At 64.7% G+C, this 18,239-nt stretch overlaps 2 protein-coding genes across 16 annotated transcripts in view; one reads left to right on the top strand and one right to left on the bottom strand.

Annotated features, from left to right (window-relative positions):
- Nucleotides 1-5,370, top strand: part of CSNK1D (casein kinase 1 delta) — a 32,191-nt gene extending 26,821 nt beyond the window's left edge. For 4 of the 5 annotated variants that reach the window (XM_005585321.4, XM_065532177.1, XM_074021022.1 and 1 more), the window contains one exon: nucleotides 223-2,397. In XM_005585321.4, the coding sequence (XP_005585378.1) occupies nucleotides 223-273 (51 nt within the window). In that variant the 3' untranslated portion in view covers nucleotides 274-2,397. Of the gene's footprint in view, nucleotides 1-222; nucleotides 2,398-5,036 lie in introns of those variants that run through there. The other variant, XM_005585320.4, reaches the window with a different exon arrangement.
- A 252-nt stretch (nucleotides 5,371-5,622) lies between these two features.
- Nucleotides 5,623-16,436, bottom strand: SLC16A3 (solute carrier family 16 member 3). 11 transcript variants are annotated; one of them, XM_005585328.5, is made up of 5 exons: nucleotides 16,301-16,436; nucleotides 8,911-9,159; nucleotides 8,265-8,408; nucleotides 7,239-7,994; nucleotides 5,623-6,396 (listed from the first exon to the last, which is right to left on the bottom strand). In XM_005585328.5, exons 2-5 carry the CDS (start codon nucleotides 9,131-9,133, stop codon nucleotides 6,122-6,124), a joined length of 1,398 nt encoding a protein of 465 aa, XP_005585385.3. In that variant the 5' UTR covers nucleotides 9,134-9,159; nucleotides 16,301-16,436; the 3' UTR covers nucleotides 5,623-6,121. The 11 variants fall into 11 exon arrangements, with proteins under 11 accessions (XP_005585385.3, XP_005585382.3, XP_045232321.2 ...); XM_005585325.5 differs by having other exon boundaries at nucleotides 16,317-16,436; XM_045376386.3 differs by lacking the exon at nucleotides 16,301-16,436 and adding an exon at nucleotides 15,744-15,798.
- Between the last annotated feature and the right edge of the window lie 1,803 nt (nucleotides 16,437-18,239).

The raw sequence follows: 18,239 nt of genomic DNA, 5'->3' as shown, positions 1-18,239 counted from the left end.
CTCTTCCTCCTTCCCGTCTTCCTGTCACTCGTTCTGCTGAGCACGTGTCCCGGCCACAGAGGCCCCTGTGCGTGGCGAGGGACGCAGGCGTCTAGACTGGGGCTAGGCAGTGGCAGTGCGTCCCCTCCCTGCCCAGCACCGTCACCGTGGTATCTGTGCCCGGGTGCCTGACCAGCTCCCCCGGCCCCATGCTGACCTTCTCCTGTGCTTTGGCTCCGACAGATTCCTGGTCGGGTGGCTTCCAGTGGTCTTCAGTCTGTCGTGCACCGATGAGAACTCTCCTTATTGCTGTGAAGGGCAGACAATGCATGGCTGATCTACTCTGTTACCAATGGCTTTACTAGTGACGCGTCCCCCGGTCTAGGATCGAAATGTTAACACCGGGAGCTCTCCAGGCCACTCACCCAGCGACGCTCATGGGGGAAACAGACTAAACGGACAGACTCCAAGAGCTGCCACCGCTGGGGCTGCACTGCGGCCCTCCACGTGAACTCGGTTGTAACGGGGCTGGGAAGAAAAGCAGAGAGAGAATTGCAGAGAGTCAGACTCCCTTTCCAGGGCCTCAGCTCCCTCCAGTGGTGGCCGCCCTGTACTCCCTGACGATTCCACTGTAACTACCAATCTTCTACTTGGTTAAGACAGTTTTGTATCATTTTGCTAAAAATTACTGGCTTAAATCTGTGTAAAGAAAATCTGTCTTTTTATTGTTTCTTTCTTGTCTGTTTTTGCGGTCTTACAAAAAAATGTTGACTCTAAGGAATTCTGAGACAGGCTGGATTGGAGTTTGTGTATGAGGTGGAGTCGGGCAGGGAGAGGGTGCAGGCAGATCTCAAGGGTGTGTGTTGTGTTTGTTTTGCAGTGTTGTGTTGTCCACTTTGGAGAGGAGATTTCTCAGCAGAAGTCTGTGGTGTGTGTGCGTGCCCGTGTGTGGTGGGACCTCTTCAACCTGATTTTGGCGTCTCACCCTCCCTCCTCCTGTAATTGAAATCCCTGCTGTCGGGAACTCTTGAGGCCCTTGGAGAGCAGTTAGGGACCCGCAGGCTGCCGCGGAGCAGGGGTGCGCGGTGGGTGTTACCAGGCAAAGTGCTGTGCTCTTCTTCCCCAGGAGGTGGGCAGGCAGCTGAGAACCTGGAAGCAGAGGCTTTGAGACCCTAGCAGGACAATTGGGAGTCCCAGGATTACAGGTGGAAGATGCGTTTCTGATCCCTTGGGAGAGGATTGTGAACCGAGAGGTGTGTGGTTACTGCAGTGTTTGTTGCCTTTGCTGCCTTTGCACTCGGTACGTTTTCTCAACACTCAGTGCTCCTGGGCAGATTGGCAGTCGATCTGTGTGAATGCCCGTGCTCAAAACCAGGAGCAGGGCTGTCCTTGCCAGGTGCCAAGACTAGCTCAGAAAAGCCGGCAGGTCAGAAGGACCCACCCCGAGGTGCCAAGGAGCAGGTGACTCTCCCAACCTGACCCAGTACCTTCACGCCCAGGAAGTAGGGTCTGCGCTCTGTGACCTTCTGTTGGGCGCGTGTCTCTTGGTCAGAAGTGAAGCAGCGTGCGTGGCGCCGAGTCCCACCAGAAGGCAGGCGGTCTCCGTGAGCTGGTGCTGCCCCAGGCTCCACGCTGCTGTGCCCTGAGGTTCCCAGGATGCCTTCTCGCCTCTCACTCCGCAGCAGTTGGCCAGTAGCCAGTGGCCTTGTGCTCCCACCCCCGATGCGCAGTGCAGTCTGTGTTCGTGGGCACTTCTGGACCCCATCACGATGGACAATGTTCCCTTTGGACTCTAGGACCCTGAAGGTGTGTACCTGGGTTCTTCCCTCTCCTCCCCAGAGATACCCGGACACCGTAACTGGCTGGCGTCCTGGAACACAGTCGTTCACCCTCCCGGCTGGCTGGCTGGCTGGCTGAGCCCATGGGTGCTTTCTGAATCCTAGGCTGGTTACTGTGTAAGCATTTTGGAGTGCGGGGCCTTGAGCAGGTGGGAGCTGTGTGTCGAAGTACAGAGGGAGGTTGGGGTGGGTCAGAGCCAAGGTAGAGATTTTCTTTGTTGCCGGACGCCTTCCTGAAGGTGGACGTCCCCGACCCGGAGAGACATTGCGGCTGTGGCCTGAAGTGGCGCAAGCTGGCTTTGTAAATACCCGTGGTCCTGATGTAGCGCCAGAACGTTTGTGCGAGGCAGCTCTGCGCCCGGGTTCCAGCCTGAGCCTTGCCGGGTTGCGTCTTCGGAGTGTGCTTGTGACAGTCCTTGCCCAGTATCTAGTCCCCGTCGCCCCGTGCAGGAAACGTAGGTAGGACGTTGTGTCAGCTGTGCACTGGCGGCCAGTCTCCAAGCTGTGTGTTTGTATCGCCACTGTATTTGTGTACTTTAACAATTGTGTAAATAATAAATTCATAATGACTTCTACCTTTCTTCCCTCCCCTTTCCATGTGGTCTTTATTTCATCAGCTGGAGAGTTTTCGATGCATTGAGGTGAACTCTGTGAAAATACTTTTTTGAGACGACTGTTTGTTCTTTCTCAGCCTGTGGGTGTCTGGGAGCTGGCAGAGCAGGAGGAGAGCTGTGCCCTGGGCCTCCTGCCAGGCAGGGAGGGGTGGCGACTGCTCCTCGCCGTGCTGCCCCCTTGGGCTCTGGTGTGCACACGGAAGTCCACGCATGTTCTGTGTGATGGTTCTGGAGAGCCCCTGCCCTCTGAGGTGGCGCCGGCAGCGGCACTCCAGCCGCCTGGGGTGAGCGCGTGTCCATTCCCACTGCCATAGGGCTGCAGTGCTCAGGGCTTCCCCTGTCACTTGAGCTGTTGAAGCCCAGGAGCTGCCCCGATGGCCCTGCACAGGAACAAGGATGCGGTTCCTCTCTGCCCGCCCCGGAGCACACAGCAGCGGCCCCTATCCAAGGCCTTCGGGGGCTGTCGGGCTGCCAGAGCAGGGAGGTCCACACCTACTCCTGACCTGTGCTTGTGTGTGGATGAGCTCAGCCAGGCTAGGCCGCCTCCCCTCCAGCTTCCCTCCCGCCCCTACCTCCACCCCACACTCTCCACTCCAGGCCACTCCTTTGGTCCTTGGCCACAGCCACGCCAGCAGGGTCACACTGCCTAAGATGAGGATATTTTGGTTTGTAGTGAAAGCATAAAGACTTTGGGTCGCTTGTGTGGAGGTTGCTCGAACTAAGAATGGTGTAGCTTTCTGAGCCCCACGTGGGTGTGTGCTGAGGGGGTTCCGGGGCTGTCCCGCCGACTCTGCCTGTGACGCACTCCGCCCTGACCCTGGGGAGGCCTGTGGCCTGGAGCTCTGCCAGCCCCTCCTGCGCAGACTTTGCCGTCTCCCAGGGCCTTCCCCGTCTCCAGGCCCCCTCACATGGTTCCCTCTTGCTGCCCCAGACTGAGACGGTGTGTGGGGCCTCACTGTGGCCGTGGGTGAGGCTCAGCCCCTGCCCTGTTCTCCGGCCCCAACTGGAAAATGGCAAGACCCAAGTTCCAGTTCCTGCCTGACCTTCCCCAGGCCTGCAGCCTCCCTCCTGGGGTTCCCTGCCCTGAGAGGGAGCAGGGGCTGCACGTCCTCAGGGCCTGCTGGGTGGTGGCTCTGCATCTCCCCTGTGAGGGCCTGAGCGGACAGGGCTAGAGAGCTTGTTCTCTGCACCTGAGTCTGGCTGGGTCTGTGTCCTCAGACGTGGTTTAGAGGGGAAGAGCAGGTCTGCCAGGTACTGGGCAGTGCCTCTTGGGAGCTTCACCACAGACCCCTTGGAAGGCCCAGGGATGGCAGCGTCTGGAGCCACCAGGCCCTTTCTGGGTTCCCTGCGCCTCCCCCACCACCTCCCCCAGCACGGGCCCTGCACACATCTGTTCCAGGGCTGTTCTCTGGGAAAGCCCAGGCCAGGTGAACACCTCCCTCTGATGTGGGATCGTGTGAAGAAGTCTGTGTGCCCTCTGCCCCCCGCCCCGCCCCGCCCCGCCCCACGTAGCAGTGGGTTCTGGATGGACGTGTCTCTGGTCAGGGGGTCTTCACAACATGGTAGACCTGAACCACTTTTGGCCCCAGAATCTGTCACCGGGGTTGGGGGGTAGCTCTGTGCAGCCCACACACCAGACCTCTGCGCCCAGCTTCCTCCAGCGGGCCCCGGGCTTCCCTTCCCTTCACTCCTGCCTGTTGTGTCAGAGCAGACCCGCTGCCCCATGGTTTCTCGCCTATAAAGACACCAGCTGAAGGAGGGAGTGGTAGAACTCAACACCCACTCTGCGGCACAGGGACCCCAGCCCCCAGACGTCCCGTGCCCCCAGCCACGCATGGCCGCCTTCCCCAGGGACCCCAGCCCCCAGACGTCCCGTGCCCCCAGCCACGCATGGCCGCCTTCCCACATCGGGACCACTCCTGAATCACTGAGCAGGGCCCCTCAGGCGTGTCTGTCTAGGAGCAGCACTGCCTGGCCACTTTGTGTTGGGCCTCTGCTGTGTGCTGTGGGTGTGGGGACCAGAGTGGGGCAGATGAGGGGCGACAGTTGAGCTGGAGGGGCCTGCTTCCTGCCTAGGGGAGGGTGAGGGCCTGAGATACCTGGAAACAGAGGGTTCCAGGAGCAAGCACCCCCCACCCGGCCCATGACCTCCCTGCCAGTACCTCTGTAAGCCCAGGTCACTCCTGAGGCCAGCAGAACCAGGCACAGCCAGGTCCAGAGGCGGCAACTCCTGGGTCTGAGCAGCCCCCATGGGGCCCTGATGTGGGGGTGCCGGCCGGGGAAGGCCATGTGTCTTCTGAGGCCCAGGCTGCCTGCTTCCCACCACCTTGCCTGCTCCCACCTCCTCGTCCTTCTCCCTTCAGCTGCTGGGTGGGGCTGGTGGACTCTGTCGAGACACATGGGCCTGGCTGTGCAGAGGTGGACCTTGATCCCTGCAGCTGCTGGCATTGCCCGCCAGCCTGAGCCCTGCTAGAGGCCTCCACAGCCCTGCGGCTGCAGGCAGGAGCCTGGGCTGAGAGCGCTCCAGCCCAGCTGGGGCAAGGCCAGGGGCAGATGGGGGCACCTGGAGCTGAGATGTGCGCTTTTCGCTTGCTTTTCATTGCAGAGGAGCAGGGACATGGCATCTCTCCGGCTGCACGCAGCCCGCCAGGGCACCCGCTGCCGTCCCCAGCGCCCACGACGCACCTACTGAGGGCCCCGGCGGCCTCTGACCGGGCTCCCAGCCACGCAGGCCACTGCTGGCCACGAGGGCAGGTGGGTGTTAGGTGCCCAGGACAAGCCCAAGTGCTGGACTGGGCTGGATGGAGGACAGGGCACAAAGACCAGCCCTGGGCACTGGCCGCACTGTGCACACTGCCAGCCAGAGGGGCGAAAAAGGGAAGGCAGGAGAGCCCTGTTTCTTAAACATAGCAGTGAATAAAGTGGCCTGTTCCACCTCAGCTCCCATATAACCACCACTTAGGGGCTCCCAGGGAACGTTTCAGAGACCACCCTGGCACAAGCGGCCTCCAGGCACCCGCCCCGCACCCCCCTCCACGCAGTGCCTGCCCCTGCTACGAATGCTGTGCTGCTGCAGGGAAAGCTGGTGAGGACAGAGCCACTGTAGGAACAGCCAGGCTACCAGCAGATGTGAGATTTGGGACATAGAGTTAGGCCACATGGCAAAACCACACAGTCCTAGGAAACCATTGTCCTGACGCTCCACCCACATCCAGGTTTATTTCCACCTTCCAGGGGTGGAAGGAGCTGTCCCCAAGACACTAGAGGGGTGGGCACAGGCCCCACGTGAGAGTCCAGGGTAGGACAGGCTGGAGAGGGCCCCACGCAGCACCTGCCCTGCCAGCCTGTCCGCGGCCCACCCTCCCATTAAAGTCACGTTGTCTTGCAGTGCGGGTTTCTAGGTCCTTGAGCATAGCAGTGGCCGCAGGCTGCTTGGGACCAGCAGGCGGGGCCCCTGGTGAGGATGCCTTGTAACCTTGTGGCTTGGTTTCACCACAGATCCACTCTGGAATGACATGGTTCCCACCCCGCCACCTTCCCCCGCAAAACACTGATCAGGTGACGATCCGCTGGGCCGGCAGCCGGAGCCCAGCCATGGCCCTGCCTGAGCCAGTCCAGTTTGTAAAATAAATAGCAAGCGTTGCCGGCTTCTGTACCTCCTCCCTGTGCCTGCCGGCCCCGCCCAGCCACTCAGACACTCGTTTCCGGGGTGTGAATCACCTCCCCGTTTTTCTCAGGCTCAGCCTTCAGGAAATGCTCCACCTCCCGCAAGTCCACCCCCGAGTCTGCAGGAGGTTTGTGGAGCTTCTCCTCCTCTGCGGCCGCCACCTCGGGCTGTGGCTCCTTGGGCTTCTTCCTAATGCAGAAAAAGTTGCCCAGCAGCAGAATCAGGGAGGAGGTGAGCACCTCGGCCCCCGCCAGGATGAACACGTACTTGTAGACGTGGGTCGCATCCAGGAGCTTGCCTGTAGGAAGACCCCTTTAGTCCCAGCTGCTTCTGCGGGCTGCCCCCAGGGCCCACAGCTCCCCCAAGCCTGTGTCTCTGCGTCTCAGCACGCACGGGTCGCCCTGTCTGCCTCTGAGTTGGTGGGGCTGGGAGGTGTTCTCTCCTCCATGTGTTCCAGCTGGGGGCATCCTCCCTCCTCAGCCTCTTCTCCCTCCTCCCCAGGGGAACGAAGACTTAAGAGGCTAAAAATAGCAGTGGCTTTGCGGAGAGTTTGGGCTTTGGTTGGTGGCAGGAGTCAGGCTGGTCCCCACCGAGTTCCCCTGAGGCTTCCAGTGGGCAGCCACAGAAGCCCTGCTGTGTTCAGCACCAGCTCTGTGTCCCGGCCACCGCGGACTCCAAGACACGAGTCTGGGGGTGAGACCTTGGCCCTCCCCAAGCCCAGGACCCCCTCGCCAGGCAGCCAGAGCCTGGGCAAGGCTGCTCCAGTCAAACCTAATTTCCCTCACGTGTTAGCTCAGTCAGCCTTCAAAAAGGAGGCCCCAAAATACAAAAACTGGCTGTGGGGTTGCCCGGAGCCGCCACGTGGTGCCCATGTAGAGCCTGGAGGAGCTGCCCACCCCACGGATCCAGCCCCTAGCTGCCTTGTCTATCTGGGGTGCACTGTGCCAGACCGAGCCCCCCACTCCTAACGGAGATCCATTGGCCCCAGCAGAATCAGGGCCGGTTCAGCACAGTGCACCCCCTTCAGCTCTGAGTCCCGCAATGCTGACAGCTGCCTAGGGGTGTGTGTCCCTGCCTCGCAAAGCGGGCATCTGATGGGAAGGGCAGACGTGGGGAACTGCCTGGGGGCGCAGCGCTCACCTCCTGATGGGGGCCCGATGAGTACGGCCACGGCCTCCATCAGCAGCACCAGGCCGATGGCGCTGGAGAACTTGTGGGTGCCCACGATGGCCATGAGCACCTCGAACTGCAGGGCCCCCACCATGCCGTAGGAGATGCCGAAGAAGATGCAGAAGACCACCAGGCCGCCGTAGTCGCCGGCCGTGGAGCCCGCCAGGTCCGCGAGGCCGTTGAAGAACATGGAGAAGCTGAAGAGGTAGACGGAGTAGGGCCGCACCTTCCCAAGCCCTGCCACAAAGCCCGCAGCCGGCCGCGCGAAGATGTCAATGAAGCCCAGGACGGTGAGCAGGAAGGCGGCCTTGGTGTCCGGCACGCCCAGGTCCTTGGCGTAGCTCACCACGAACACGGGCGGGATGAAGAGCCCCAGCACCATGACCGAGGCGGCCACCGCGTACAGCACGAAGCCGCGGTCCCGGAAGACGCTCAGGTCTAGCAGGCGCCGGGAGGATCGCGCCGGCCCCGAGCCCGGCTGGGCCGCGGCCACCAGGGGCCTCATGAGCGCGGCGCACACGCAGCAGTTGAGCAGCAGGCCGCCCAGGATGAGGAAGCCGCCCCGCCAGCCGTAGCGGTCCTGCAGCAGCTGCCCCAGCGGGCTCAGGGCACACAGGAAGACGGGGCTGCCTGCTGCCGCCAGCCCGTTGGCCATGGGGCGCCGCTTGCTGAAGTAGCGGTTCAGCATGATGAGCGAGGGCTGGAAGTTGAGCGCCAAACCCAACCCTGGAGGAAAGGGAATGTGGTGAGAGCCCCCACAAGGCTGCCCCCAAAGCCCAAGACCCGCGTCTCTACCCCCAGGTGCCCACGGGCTCGGGCTCCCAGTGTGCAGAGCCCCTGCCACCCACACACGCGAGAGGGGGACAACGAGGTGGGGCCGGAACATCCCGCAGCCACCCGCCCTGCTGTCCTCCAGAGGCGGCCTGGACCCAGGAGCAGAAGTGCACGGCCCGCCCCCCTCTCGGCACCTGCGGCCCACCGGCCGGCCCCACTCACCAGTGATGACCCCAGTGGTGAGGTAGACTTGGATGATGCTCCGGCAAAAGGACGCAGCCACCATGCCCAGGGACGCAAAGAGGCCCCCCACAAGCATGACGGGCCGGCAGCCAAAGCGGTTCACGCACACGCTGCAGAGTGGGCCTGAGGAGGGCGGCAGCTGAGAGGGGCTGGGCCTGCAGCCAGCTCTGCCCCCGCCAGCCCACCGAGCTCCCAGTCTGCAGCCAGCCTCCCCTTCCCACGCCACCCCTCCCTCCGCGGGGCACCGGGGCACGCTGGGGGCCAGTCCCAGAGCGCAGGGCAGAGTGACAGGCGAGTGCCACCTGCTGGGCTCCGTGGTCCCTGCAGCGCAGGAACAGCCATCTTTTCAGGAACGGCTCTGGGCAGCCCTGTCCTCTGGGACTGTTTATAAATACAGCCGACCCGTTTGGACAGGGGCCAGGATGGACTTCGCACCCTGCCTGGGTTGGCCCTGTGGAGAACATGTTGCTGCCCAGCAGGATCCGGCCCCGAGGGCTTCCCTCCAGGGTTCCTGGGGAGCGGGCAGAAAGCCCTGTTGCCGAGCCTGGCCACACGCGGGCTCCTGCGCCTGGCAGGATCTGCCAGCAGAGCCCCGGACGGGGGCCCGGTGTGAGGCCGCCCTCACCTGTCCCGTAGAGCATGGCCAGCAGGATGGAGGAGATCCAGGCTGTGTCGCTGTAGCCGATCCCAAACTCCCGCATGAGCTCCTTGAAGAAGACGCTGACGGCCTTGGGGAAGGCGTAGGAGAAGCCGGTGATGACGAAGCAGCCGAAGAGCACGGCCCAGCCCCAGCCGCCATCGGGGGCCTTGACGCCTGTGGGGCCCTCGTCCACCACGGCCCCTCCCATGGCCGAGAGGGTCGGTTCCGCCTCACCTGAGAGAGAACGCAGGCTGACTCAGGCTGCCCGGGTGACCATCCCAGCTGCAGCCCGTCGGGGAGCAACACGAGCTGGGTGGCACACACGCCTGGGCTGGATGGCCCCGCAGCTCGGCTGAGGGGCAGCTGCCCAGCGCCCGCACTTGTGGCCCCCTGACCTGGTGCTTGGTGGAGGCAGGAGGATGTGGAGGGAGGCTAGCAGCTGGGGGTCCCACTCCCTCTGCACTGCCTCCTGCACTCACACAGCTGGCTCTAAAGGGCAGTGGCTTTTTTGGGCTCGGCCAGGACTCAGATTACCTCCTGGGAGGAGCAGCCCCCGGCAGGAACATGGGCCTGGCCGTCATTTCTGTCCTGGCTCGCTCTGGCTGACCCGTGCTGGGCAGGGCCACACACCATGATTCTGGCAACAGCCTGCACCTCCGGTCCCCAGCACTGAGCTCGCCCCGGGGCCTCAGGGGTGGCGTCCGCCAGGTCTCTCCCTGTCTGAATCTAGATGGAGCGTGCCTTGCTCTGGCTCTCCTGCCCCCAAGGGCCCACTTTGGCTTCAGTGGAGCCAGCCAGGAGCTTGCACAAGAGGAGGCGGGCAGTCGCTGGTGGTGAGGGGCTGGGCATCAGGCTGGAGCGGGCAGTTGGAAGCACAGGGGCTGCAGTATTAGAGTGGGTGGGGTGGGGAAGGGGGGGCACAGCTGGCCCCTTATCCCTGGATGCCCCCTTGCCTCCCAGCAGCCCTTTTGCTCAGCAACTTCTCCAGTGAGAAGAGACTCACCCCACCTGTGCCTGGAGTGACCCACAGGCTGCAGCCTAAAATCAGGAGGGTCTGGAGCCTCCTGGGGAGGGGAGGGGCTGGGGAGGCTCCCATCCAGCCCACCAGAGCAAACCACGCCAGCCCCCACAATGTCTGAAGCTGGTGTCCCTTTTGTAAACTCCAGGAGCTCAGCTCGTTTGAGTCAAGTTGGAACCCGAGGCCAGACTTCCATCTTCATGCCCCACCCCACCCAGAAGTCACCTTGTCCTCTCCTTACCAGGGAGCTGCAACCTGAGACCTTGGGTGGTCTGGTCCAGCCAGCTCAGCTTCTCCAGACTGCTGTGAACCAGCGCCCTGGGAGGCAGCAGCAGGCCTGCTGTGCAAGCTCCACGCAATCTGTGGGGCTCCACCCCCGCCCCCTTTCCTTGGGTTCCTCCTGCAAGTGTGTGCGCAGACCCCATCCTGGTGGGTCCTCCGTGACGGCCCAACTTTGCCTCTAAGGCAAACACGTAACTAGAGGCAGGACCCGCACAAGGGCAAGGACCTTTGCTGGGAGAGTCTGAGGGGTTCCGCGCGTGGCTCCTCACTCCTTCCGAACCCTCCCCACTCCTTCCGAACCCTCCCCACATCCAGCCTGCCTGACCATCCCCACCACGGGTGCTGTGCCTCCTGGAGCCCCTGCCTTAGAGGTCCGAGGATGGTTTGTAAGGGCTTCATAAGTGTTCCACGAAGTCACTGTTACTGGGAAATGCCGCTTGACGAGGGGACCCAGGAGCCAGCTGTGGCTGGCTGGATGATGACGAGGCAGATGCGGTCCACTGGAGCAGAACAGACCCCCGCCACAGGGCCAGAGGTCCACTCCCCAACCTGTACTGGCTTCCCTGGGGCCAAGGCCTCGGGACCATTTCTGGGAAACCCGGGAGCAGCTTTTGCTTCTGCACCTGGACACCGGATGCCCCCACCACAGTGCCTGGGACAGGACAGAGGAGGACTGTCGCACCTCCCCAGGACACACCACTTCAGGACATGCTGTCTGGGGTCACTAAGCAGCAGGGTAGGTCCTGCTCATACTGGTATTAAGTTTAAAAGTTTCCTAAGATGACAGTATACAGCAGGGTAACTACAAGATATTAAAAATACATGCACTTGAAGAATGAAACTGGGAAAGGATGCAGACTGTGGGTCATGGGGGAGACTGGAGGGGTTGACGGCCTCAGGGCCCCAGCTTGTTTGGGGTTGCAGGTTGGCACTTTTTAAAATAAACAGGCCATGCAAGGCCAAGGAAGGAAATACACAAGAGACAGAACAGCCGGATTTCGCGTACCCCAGGCTCCCCCTCCAAAATACAAAGAGGCACCAGGGCCTCTGAGTCTCCTTGGCTGCACCAGTGGGGGCGGGGGACGCAGGCAAACCCAGCATCTGAAGCTTGCAGGGTCCTCAGAAGACAGACGAGGGCTCGCGGGGAGGAAGGGGACGGGGGCCACCCTCAGGAGACGCGGCGCCCCTGAACTAGAGTCAAGGAGGGCTGGCAGAGGGTTGGGGCAGTGCCAGGACTCACTGGCCAGGAGGGCACAGCATGTTCTGAGACCTGAGATGCTTGTGGCTTCCACGTGAAGCTCACTTGGGGAGGGCCATTTTCTGTGTCAAGATGAGGCATTTGGACAAGCCCCCAGACCACAGCCTGGCACCATCGTCTGTCCTCACCCAGCCTGGGGTGCCAGCCATGCTGAAATGGCTCCAGGAGTTCCCACTCCAGCCTGGTGTCCAGGGGCTGACTTGGAGCCAGCTGTCTGCCCACATGGCTTGGGGCAAGGGATTCCACAGGAGGCGGAGTACGGGGAAGGGGCACGAAATAATGGCGCAGACAACCCATCTCCCAGGGTAACCCCAGCACTGCGATGGGCCAAGGTACAGGTCGCCTGGTGTTCCGAGGACCACCCTGGGGCTGTCCTGCCTGGAGCACACGCCACAGTCACCAAGCATTGGCCTCTCCGTGGGCAAACGCCATAGGCTGGCCTTCCCCTGACATTTACTGCCCCCCCCGCCCCCCAGGAAGCGTGCCAACCCGCCCAGAAATAACCTGGCCTCTGGGATGAGAAAGCTGATCTCCCAGGTGGGGGCTGCCGGAGAGCGGGTCCCCCAAAGACCACAACTCCAGGCTGCTGGAAGCTGAGCAGGAGGCCTGGGACAGGGGTGGGTGGAGCCCTTGCAGGAGACCCCGCATCCCACAGCCATGTGCCCTCCCAAGCCAGGGGCTGCTGGCAGCAGTTTCCTCAAGGGTGCAGGGCACAGGGGTCTGTCAGGACCCCTGGCTTCAGGCCAGGACTCAACCATGAAGCCCTCAGGACCTGGGTGCCTGCCAGTCAGACCCCTGCACTGCCCCATCACAGGCTTGGAAAGCCATGCCAGGTGGCTCGAAATGCCGACCTGCAGAGCCAATGTGGACTCACGCACAGAGGGTCCGGAACCCGACCCCTGCTGCCTAAGCCTGCTCCTCCTGGGCCTCTCTCCAGTAACCTCGCTGACCTCCTTGGGGGCACTGGGCACCCTGGCATGCTTCCCCTCAGGCGTCTGGACCTGCAGACCCCTCACCCGCCTAGGTCCTCAGGTTTATGCGCAGTGCCGCCGCCTCGCTGAGGCCTCCACTGGACTGTCAGCCCGTTCCCTGGGTCCGTGCAGTGGCCTGAGCCCCGGGCCCGAGGTCTCTTACCTAACTGACTCCAGCCCTTGAAGGATGGGCCTTGGCCCTGCCTTTGTGGCCCAGGCAGGAGGCGGAGCAGGAAAAGGGCAATTCCTTTCCTTCCTGGATCCAAGGGAGCTGCCTGAGGACCAAGGAAGCGGCCCCTCTGTGGCTAGCGCCTGGCTGCTAAGGGGTGCTGAGGGCGGGAGGGCGCCGCACCGGGGGAGGGGCCTCGCTGAGTTCCTTTCTTCCCCCGCCGTCCCTGTTGTGCAAACAAGGAAGGAGCAGTGAGTAACCCCCGGCAGCCCCGCCCCGGCCGCCTGCAAAGGTGTCCGGCCGAGCTGGCAGGGGATGGACGCTGCGCAAGGGGCTGCCCCAGGCCTGGGCCCTGCACCCCACCTCTGACCCCCGCAGACCCCCGCGCACGCCCGTGCCCTGCCGCTGTGTCCGCTTACATCATGACGGCAGAGGCCGGCGGGGCAGACGCACAGGCCGGACTGGCCACTTACACCAGGGCCAGGAGCCCCCACTGGTGCCCCAAGAGGGACTGGGCTCAAGTCCCACGTGGGAAAGGGAGGCTGCATGTGCCGCCGCCGCCGGCTTCAGCCCTGAGCTGACACTCCGGGGTCTCAGAGCTTGAAGACCCCTATTCCGCAAGGCCGAGGTCACCGCCCTGGGGCCGGGGGGCGGTGGGGACCGGAGCTGGTCCAGAGCCGCCTTCCCCCACCTCCCAGGCCTCCTGGACCCCGCCAGGCCGCCCCTCCACGAGGCCACCTCGCCCCATTCCTGGATTCCCATGCACCCCTCCACCCTAAAGCCAGTGCCCGAAGGCCAAGACTAGAGGGGGACTCGGGTCAGGAGGCGCCCCCACCCCACCGCCGCCCAGCGGGCGTCGTGGGGACTCGGGGGGGAGGTAGTGACCGGGAGGAAGCAGGAAGGCGGGAGGTGGGGGGCGGAGGGGGGAACCCAAAACTCCACCCTTGCCAGGAGAGGTCCCTCCTCGGCGCACCCCCGCCCGGGCTGGAGGGAGGGCGCCTGCGGGTTCCGGCTTCCCGGCTCTGCCGGCGGGGGTCGGCGCGGGTGGGCGAGCTTGGGCGGGGCCCACCTGGGGGAGGGGGAGGGAAGGATGCTCCGCCCGGTCCCGCCCCGCCGGCCGCGGGACGTGGGGGACGTGACCGCGCCATGGGAGGAGCCCCCGTATTGCCCGCAGTAGGAGCCCTACCGGCCGCTACCGTAATTGCCGGCGCGCGGGTCCACCGGGGTCAGCGGAGCCCGGGAGCCGCGCCAGGCGTCGGGGCCTCGAAGCCACAGGGCGGGGCCGGCTCCACTTGCTGCAGAGGTGGGTTGAGTGGGCGCGGCTCGGGGACGTCGACTCGTGAACCGCGGGTCTCGGGGCAGGGGCCCCCGAGGTTCTGTGCGTGCGGCTGCCCGGCGTGGCCCATTTCACAGATGGGACTGACTCGGGCAGGTGACGCTGGGAGGACTCCACGAGCCCTATCTGCTCCCGCCCCGCCCCTGCGCCAGGGCCTGGGCACCTCCAATGGCTTTGCGCCACCGCCCCGAAGGCCCCCGCTGGGGCCCAGAGTGTAGCCCACATTTGGCTCCTCACTGGAGGGGGCGGCACTGGCCCTTCTGTCCCACGTGGCCAGGTCACCCCAGAACCCACCGCTGAGCCAGCCAAGCCTGGCATAAGGGTCACTGCAGGCCAGTGGGGGGGAACCGTCTAGCCTGACGGCTGGGCCGGGATCCATAGAGCCCTCTGGTAGCTGCACCTCCAAAGTAAAGTGCCCTGCTTCAGTCAGTGGGGGCTGGCCTGACCATGCAGGCCACATGGCTTTCTGGGTGGCCTGGATGATGGGCCCTGCCCAAGGTCACATGGGGTCGTTACCAAGTCTGCCTTGAGATCAGGCCTCCAGATGCCCACCCCAGACTGTCCACACCACAGAGCCCTGGGGGAAAGACTGCACCTGCCAAGGCAGTGCCCCTGTGCACTCAAAGCCTCTCTGGGGGCAGACACCCGCCATGGCCTCCTAGCACCTCCTCAGTTCCTGCTCGCCATGAGGGAGTCCAGCCCAGCCTCCTCCACACCATGCTGGAGAACAGTTCCTCTCCCAGCACGGTCAGGCCAGCCCCCACCTGACTCCCAGGCCTGTGAAGTGAAGCTGGGACCCTGGACTCCCCAGCCCCAATAGACACAAGACCACCCACCCTTGTGCTCAGCACGGACAAGCCCTTGGGCCTTGGGGTGGGCCAACGGCCATTTCCTGCCCAACAGGCCTGACTCTGGCCATCACCAGGAGAGGGACCCTTTCAGCCCAGGCCTCCTGGCCACGAAGCTCGGTGCCTCTGGGACAGAGAGGAGGACAGCGGCCCCTCGGCTCCCCCCCTCGTCCCTCACCGACTCCAGCCACTTCCCTTCCAGTCTGCAGCCCCTGTGTCTTGGCTGGCCCAACACCCAGGGAGGCTCCTCATCAACCCACTTTTCGGATGGGGAAACAGGCGTGGGTTAGGAAGTGGGAGGCTACCAAAGTCTGTGCCTGGTTTTCCCATGCCTGGGGGCCGGGGTAGAGGTAGGGCGAACCCAGGGAGCCCAGCCTGGCCCTGAAGGGGATCCTCCATTTCCCTGCACGGGCTGTTAGTCATTGCCCAAGGGCGGGTGTGGGTCGGGGAGTGTTTAGGGTGCTGTGAACAGGGGAAAGCGCCTCGGCCAGAGCGCACGTGCTCCCCACTCCCCTCGGGGAGGCCACCCATACAGGGAGGGCTGCAGCAGCCCCACCAAATATAGCCCGCGCCCCCCGCCGCCGCGGACCGAGCTATTTATACCCGGACCGGGCCTGGCCGCCAGCGCAGCCACCTCCTGGCCGGAGCCCAGCCCCTGAGGGCAGCCCGACGGGTGGACGCCCGGCCGGACCGGGGGCCACGAGACTGGGCAGCCAGGGATGCGAGGGCGCGGAGGGGCGCGGCTGGCTCTCGGGAGCCCTCGGTGGGGGCCGCGCGGGGGGCGAGAAGGCTAGTCCGTGCCCCGGGCGCCCCCGGACCTGATGGACAAAGTGGGCGGGGTGGGGGCGAGGGTGCGGACCCAGAGGCCGCCCCCTTGCCGGGCACGGGGAAGCTCTTGGGCCCCGGCCCGCGCACGAGCGTCGCGGCCGCGCCTACCTGCCGCCGCTGGGCCGCCTCCGCCCGCCTCTCGCCGCCTCCGCCCGCCTCTGCCGCCCGGCGCCGCGCCGGGGGCGACTTTAAGTGCTCGGGTCGCTGGCGCGGCACGTCCCCCGCGCACGTCACCGCCTGGCGCCGCCCCTGCGCGCCCCGCCCGGACCCCGCGCCGCCTCCGGACGGGCTCCCGGGCCGCCGCTCCCCGACGGCGCGTCCCGCAACCCCGCCGGGCCCAGGGACCCCCCAACCGGAACCGTCCCCGTGGCGCCCCGGTCCGGAGCTCGCCCGCCCCCTCCGCGCCCCGGGACTGGGGCCACCCTGCCTCGCCTCCCCCGGAGTCCAGGCTCGCTGCTTCCCGCCAACCCCCATTCCCCCGTCCCTCCGTTTCCCGGGCTCGCGGGGAGCGCAGCGCGGCAGGTCCCAGCGTCCTCCAGGCAGCGACCCCTTGTCCCCCAACGCCGGGGCCCCTTGGGCGGGGAGGGGCGCGCGGGCCCCGTGGGGTTCCGGCCGCCTGGCTCAGCTCCGGGCCCGCATCCTCCCTCTCTGAGGCCACATCCGACCTGTCCCCCTTCAGACCTCCGCTTCCTCGTCGGTCCCGGTGCGGACGGCGGCCCCTCCTGGCTCGGGGAGCGGCCCGCGGCCTGCGCTGCCTGGATTTGGGGCACGGCCTCGCCCTCCCTGAACTTCCGTTTCCCCAGGTGGCTCCGCGCCCTGCGGGGCCCTACAAAGCCACCGACTCCAGCGCTGCGCCCCTGCCCCGCCCCTCTCGCGGCTGAGAACCCGGACGTCTCCACCTTCGGGGAGGCCAGGGCTGTCCACCCGCTGGACCCCGCGAGGCGCTTCTCCCAGCGCGTTTGCAACGTGGAAATAACGGGGCACTTTGGGTGCCGAGGTTTGAGGCAGCTTCAGGGTGTAAGGCCTTTGTTGGCCTGGACCAAGGAGTCTGGTCGTCAGGGCCACAGGACGCTTTAACTGGCCCCTCACAGACCCTGGGGCTTCGGAGGCCCCGGCACCAGTAAGCCCGGACCTTCGCACAAAAGAGGCAGTGGGTATCAATGGAGGACTCCTCCAGAGGGCAGGGGGAGGCGCATCCCTGGCAGTGAGGCCGTGTGGGCCTTGGCCTCCACCTGGAGCCCAGCCTTCCGGGATGCCAAGTCCAGTAAGGCCGCCTGTTCTTTCTGTGGAATGTAACGAGCCCGCCCTCCCACTGGCACTCACAGAGGCTGAGTCTGGGCCTCACCCCTACCTGGGGCCCAACCACCCCCATCCCCAGACATCAAGATGAGAGCCTGTGAACAGAACCCAGGCCCGTGGCAAGTGGTGAGGGGGCCTCGGACTTCGTGGAGGGAGACCCCACGTAGTTGGCCCGTGCTGCCGCCCCGGGCAGGTGGTGGAGCCACCTTGGGTGATGCAGGTGGTGCTCCCGTCTTCCTGCACCAGGCGATCCGTCAGCTTCTGTGAGGGAGAGCAGCAGAGGGCGGGGGCACCGTGGGCAGCTTCGGGAATGGGTCCTCCACAAGGTATTGCCTGCTGGGGAGGCGGGGGCACCGTGCTCCCCATCCCGGATTGTTGAGTCACCAGGCCTGCCAGCTGGGCTTGGGGCCCCCACCGAAGCCTTCAAGACACCTTCCACGCCTGCCTGCGGCTTGGCCCTGATCCCTGAACCCTGAAACCACCCTAGAGCAGCAACGGGGGGAGGAAGACAGAGCCGGAGAGCCTGGGGTCTCACTGCCCCCTCCTGCCTCTTGAAGCACAAAGGGGTGCCCCTTCCAGAGCCAGATCTTCTCCCAGCTGGGAAGACACCCACTTATCCCTCCTGGGGTCCCAGGGAGCACCTGGGGTTTGGCTCGGACCCCCAGGTCTGGCCCCCTCTTAGGCATGGCTTCTCATGAGTGTGGACCCCAGGACTGCCCACCCAGAGCTGGGGTGGAGCCTCCTTGCCCTCAGAGGGGAGGGAGCAGGCAGACTGACGAGCACTGGCTCCCAGCAGAGAGGTCAAGTCTGTGGGCTTTGACTGGGGGGACTGGAAGACCACCGACTGGTCACAGTGATGTGATGGCTGCTGGGGGCTGGGGCTGGGGGCTTGCCAGGTTGTTACCCAGAGGAAAGGCTCAGCACGGCTAGCGAGCAGGCCACCTGGGACAGCTCAGCCCAGGCCTGGACAGGACAGGGCGCTGTGGGGTTGGGCCAGAGCCTCCACGACCCTGGGCCCCTCTCTGAGGATTCTGGCACTCTGGTAGCATGAGGTACCCCTGACCTCCAAGTGCTCAGCTTGTAGAAAGGCCTAGCAGTTGCGGGGGGGGGGGGGCATTCCAGGCCTGGCACCAGGGCCCAGGTGGCCAGGCTCCATCTGACACAGGACTCCATGGGCACCTGGGCACTGAATACCACTCAGGTTTTGGGTAAGGTACCTTCCGGGGGTCATGCCCCTCCCTCAGCAATCATGGATGTGTCAGAGACAGCGATGGTGCAGCAGGGGAGAGGCACCTCTGGGTGTGG

The sequence above is a fragment of the Macaca fascicularis genome, chromosome 16 (assembly GCF_037993035.2).
Source record: "Macaca fascicularis isolate 582-1 chromosome 16, T2T-MFA8v1.1".
NCBI classification, from domain to species: Eukaryota; Metazoa; Chordata; class Mammalia; order Primates; family Cercopithecidae; genus Macaca; species Macaca fascicularis.
Note: the sequence above shows the minus strand (reverse complement) of the source record. Positions and strands in the feature narration are given on the sequence as shown.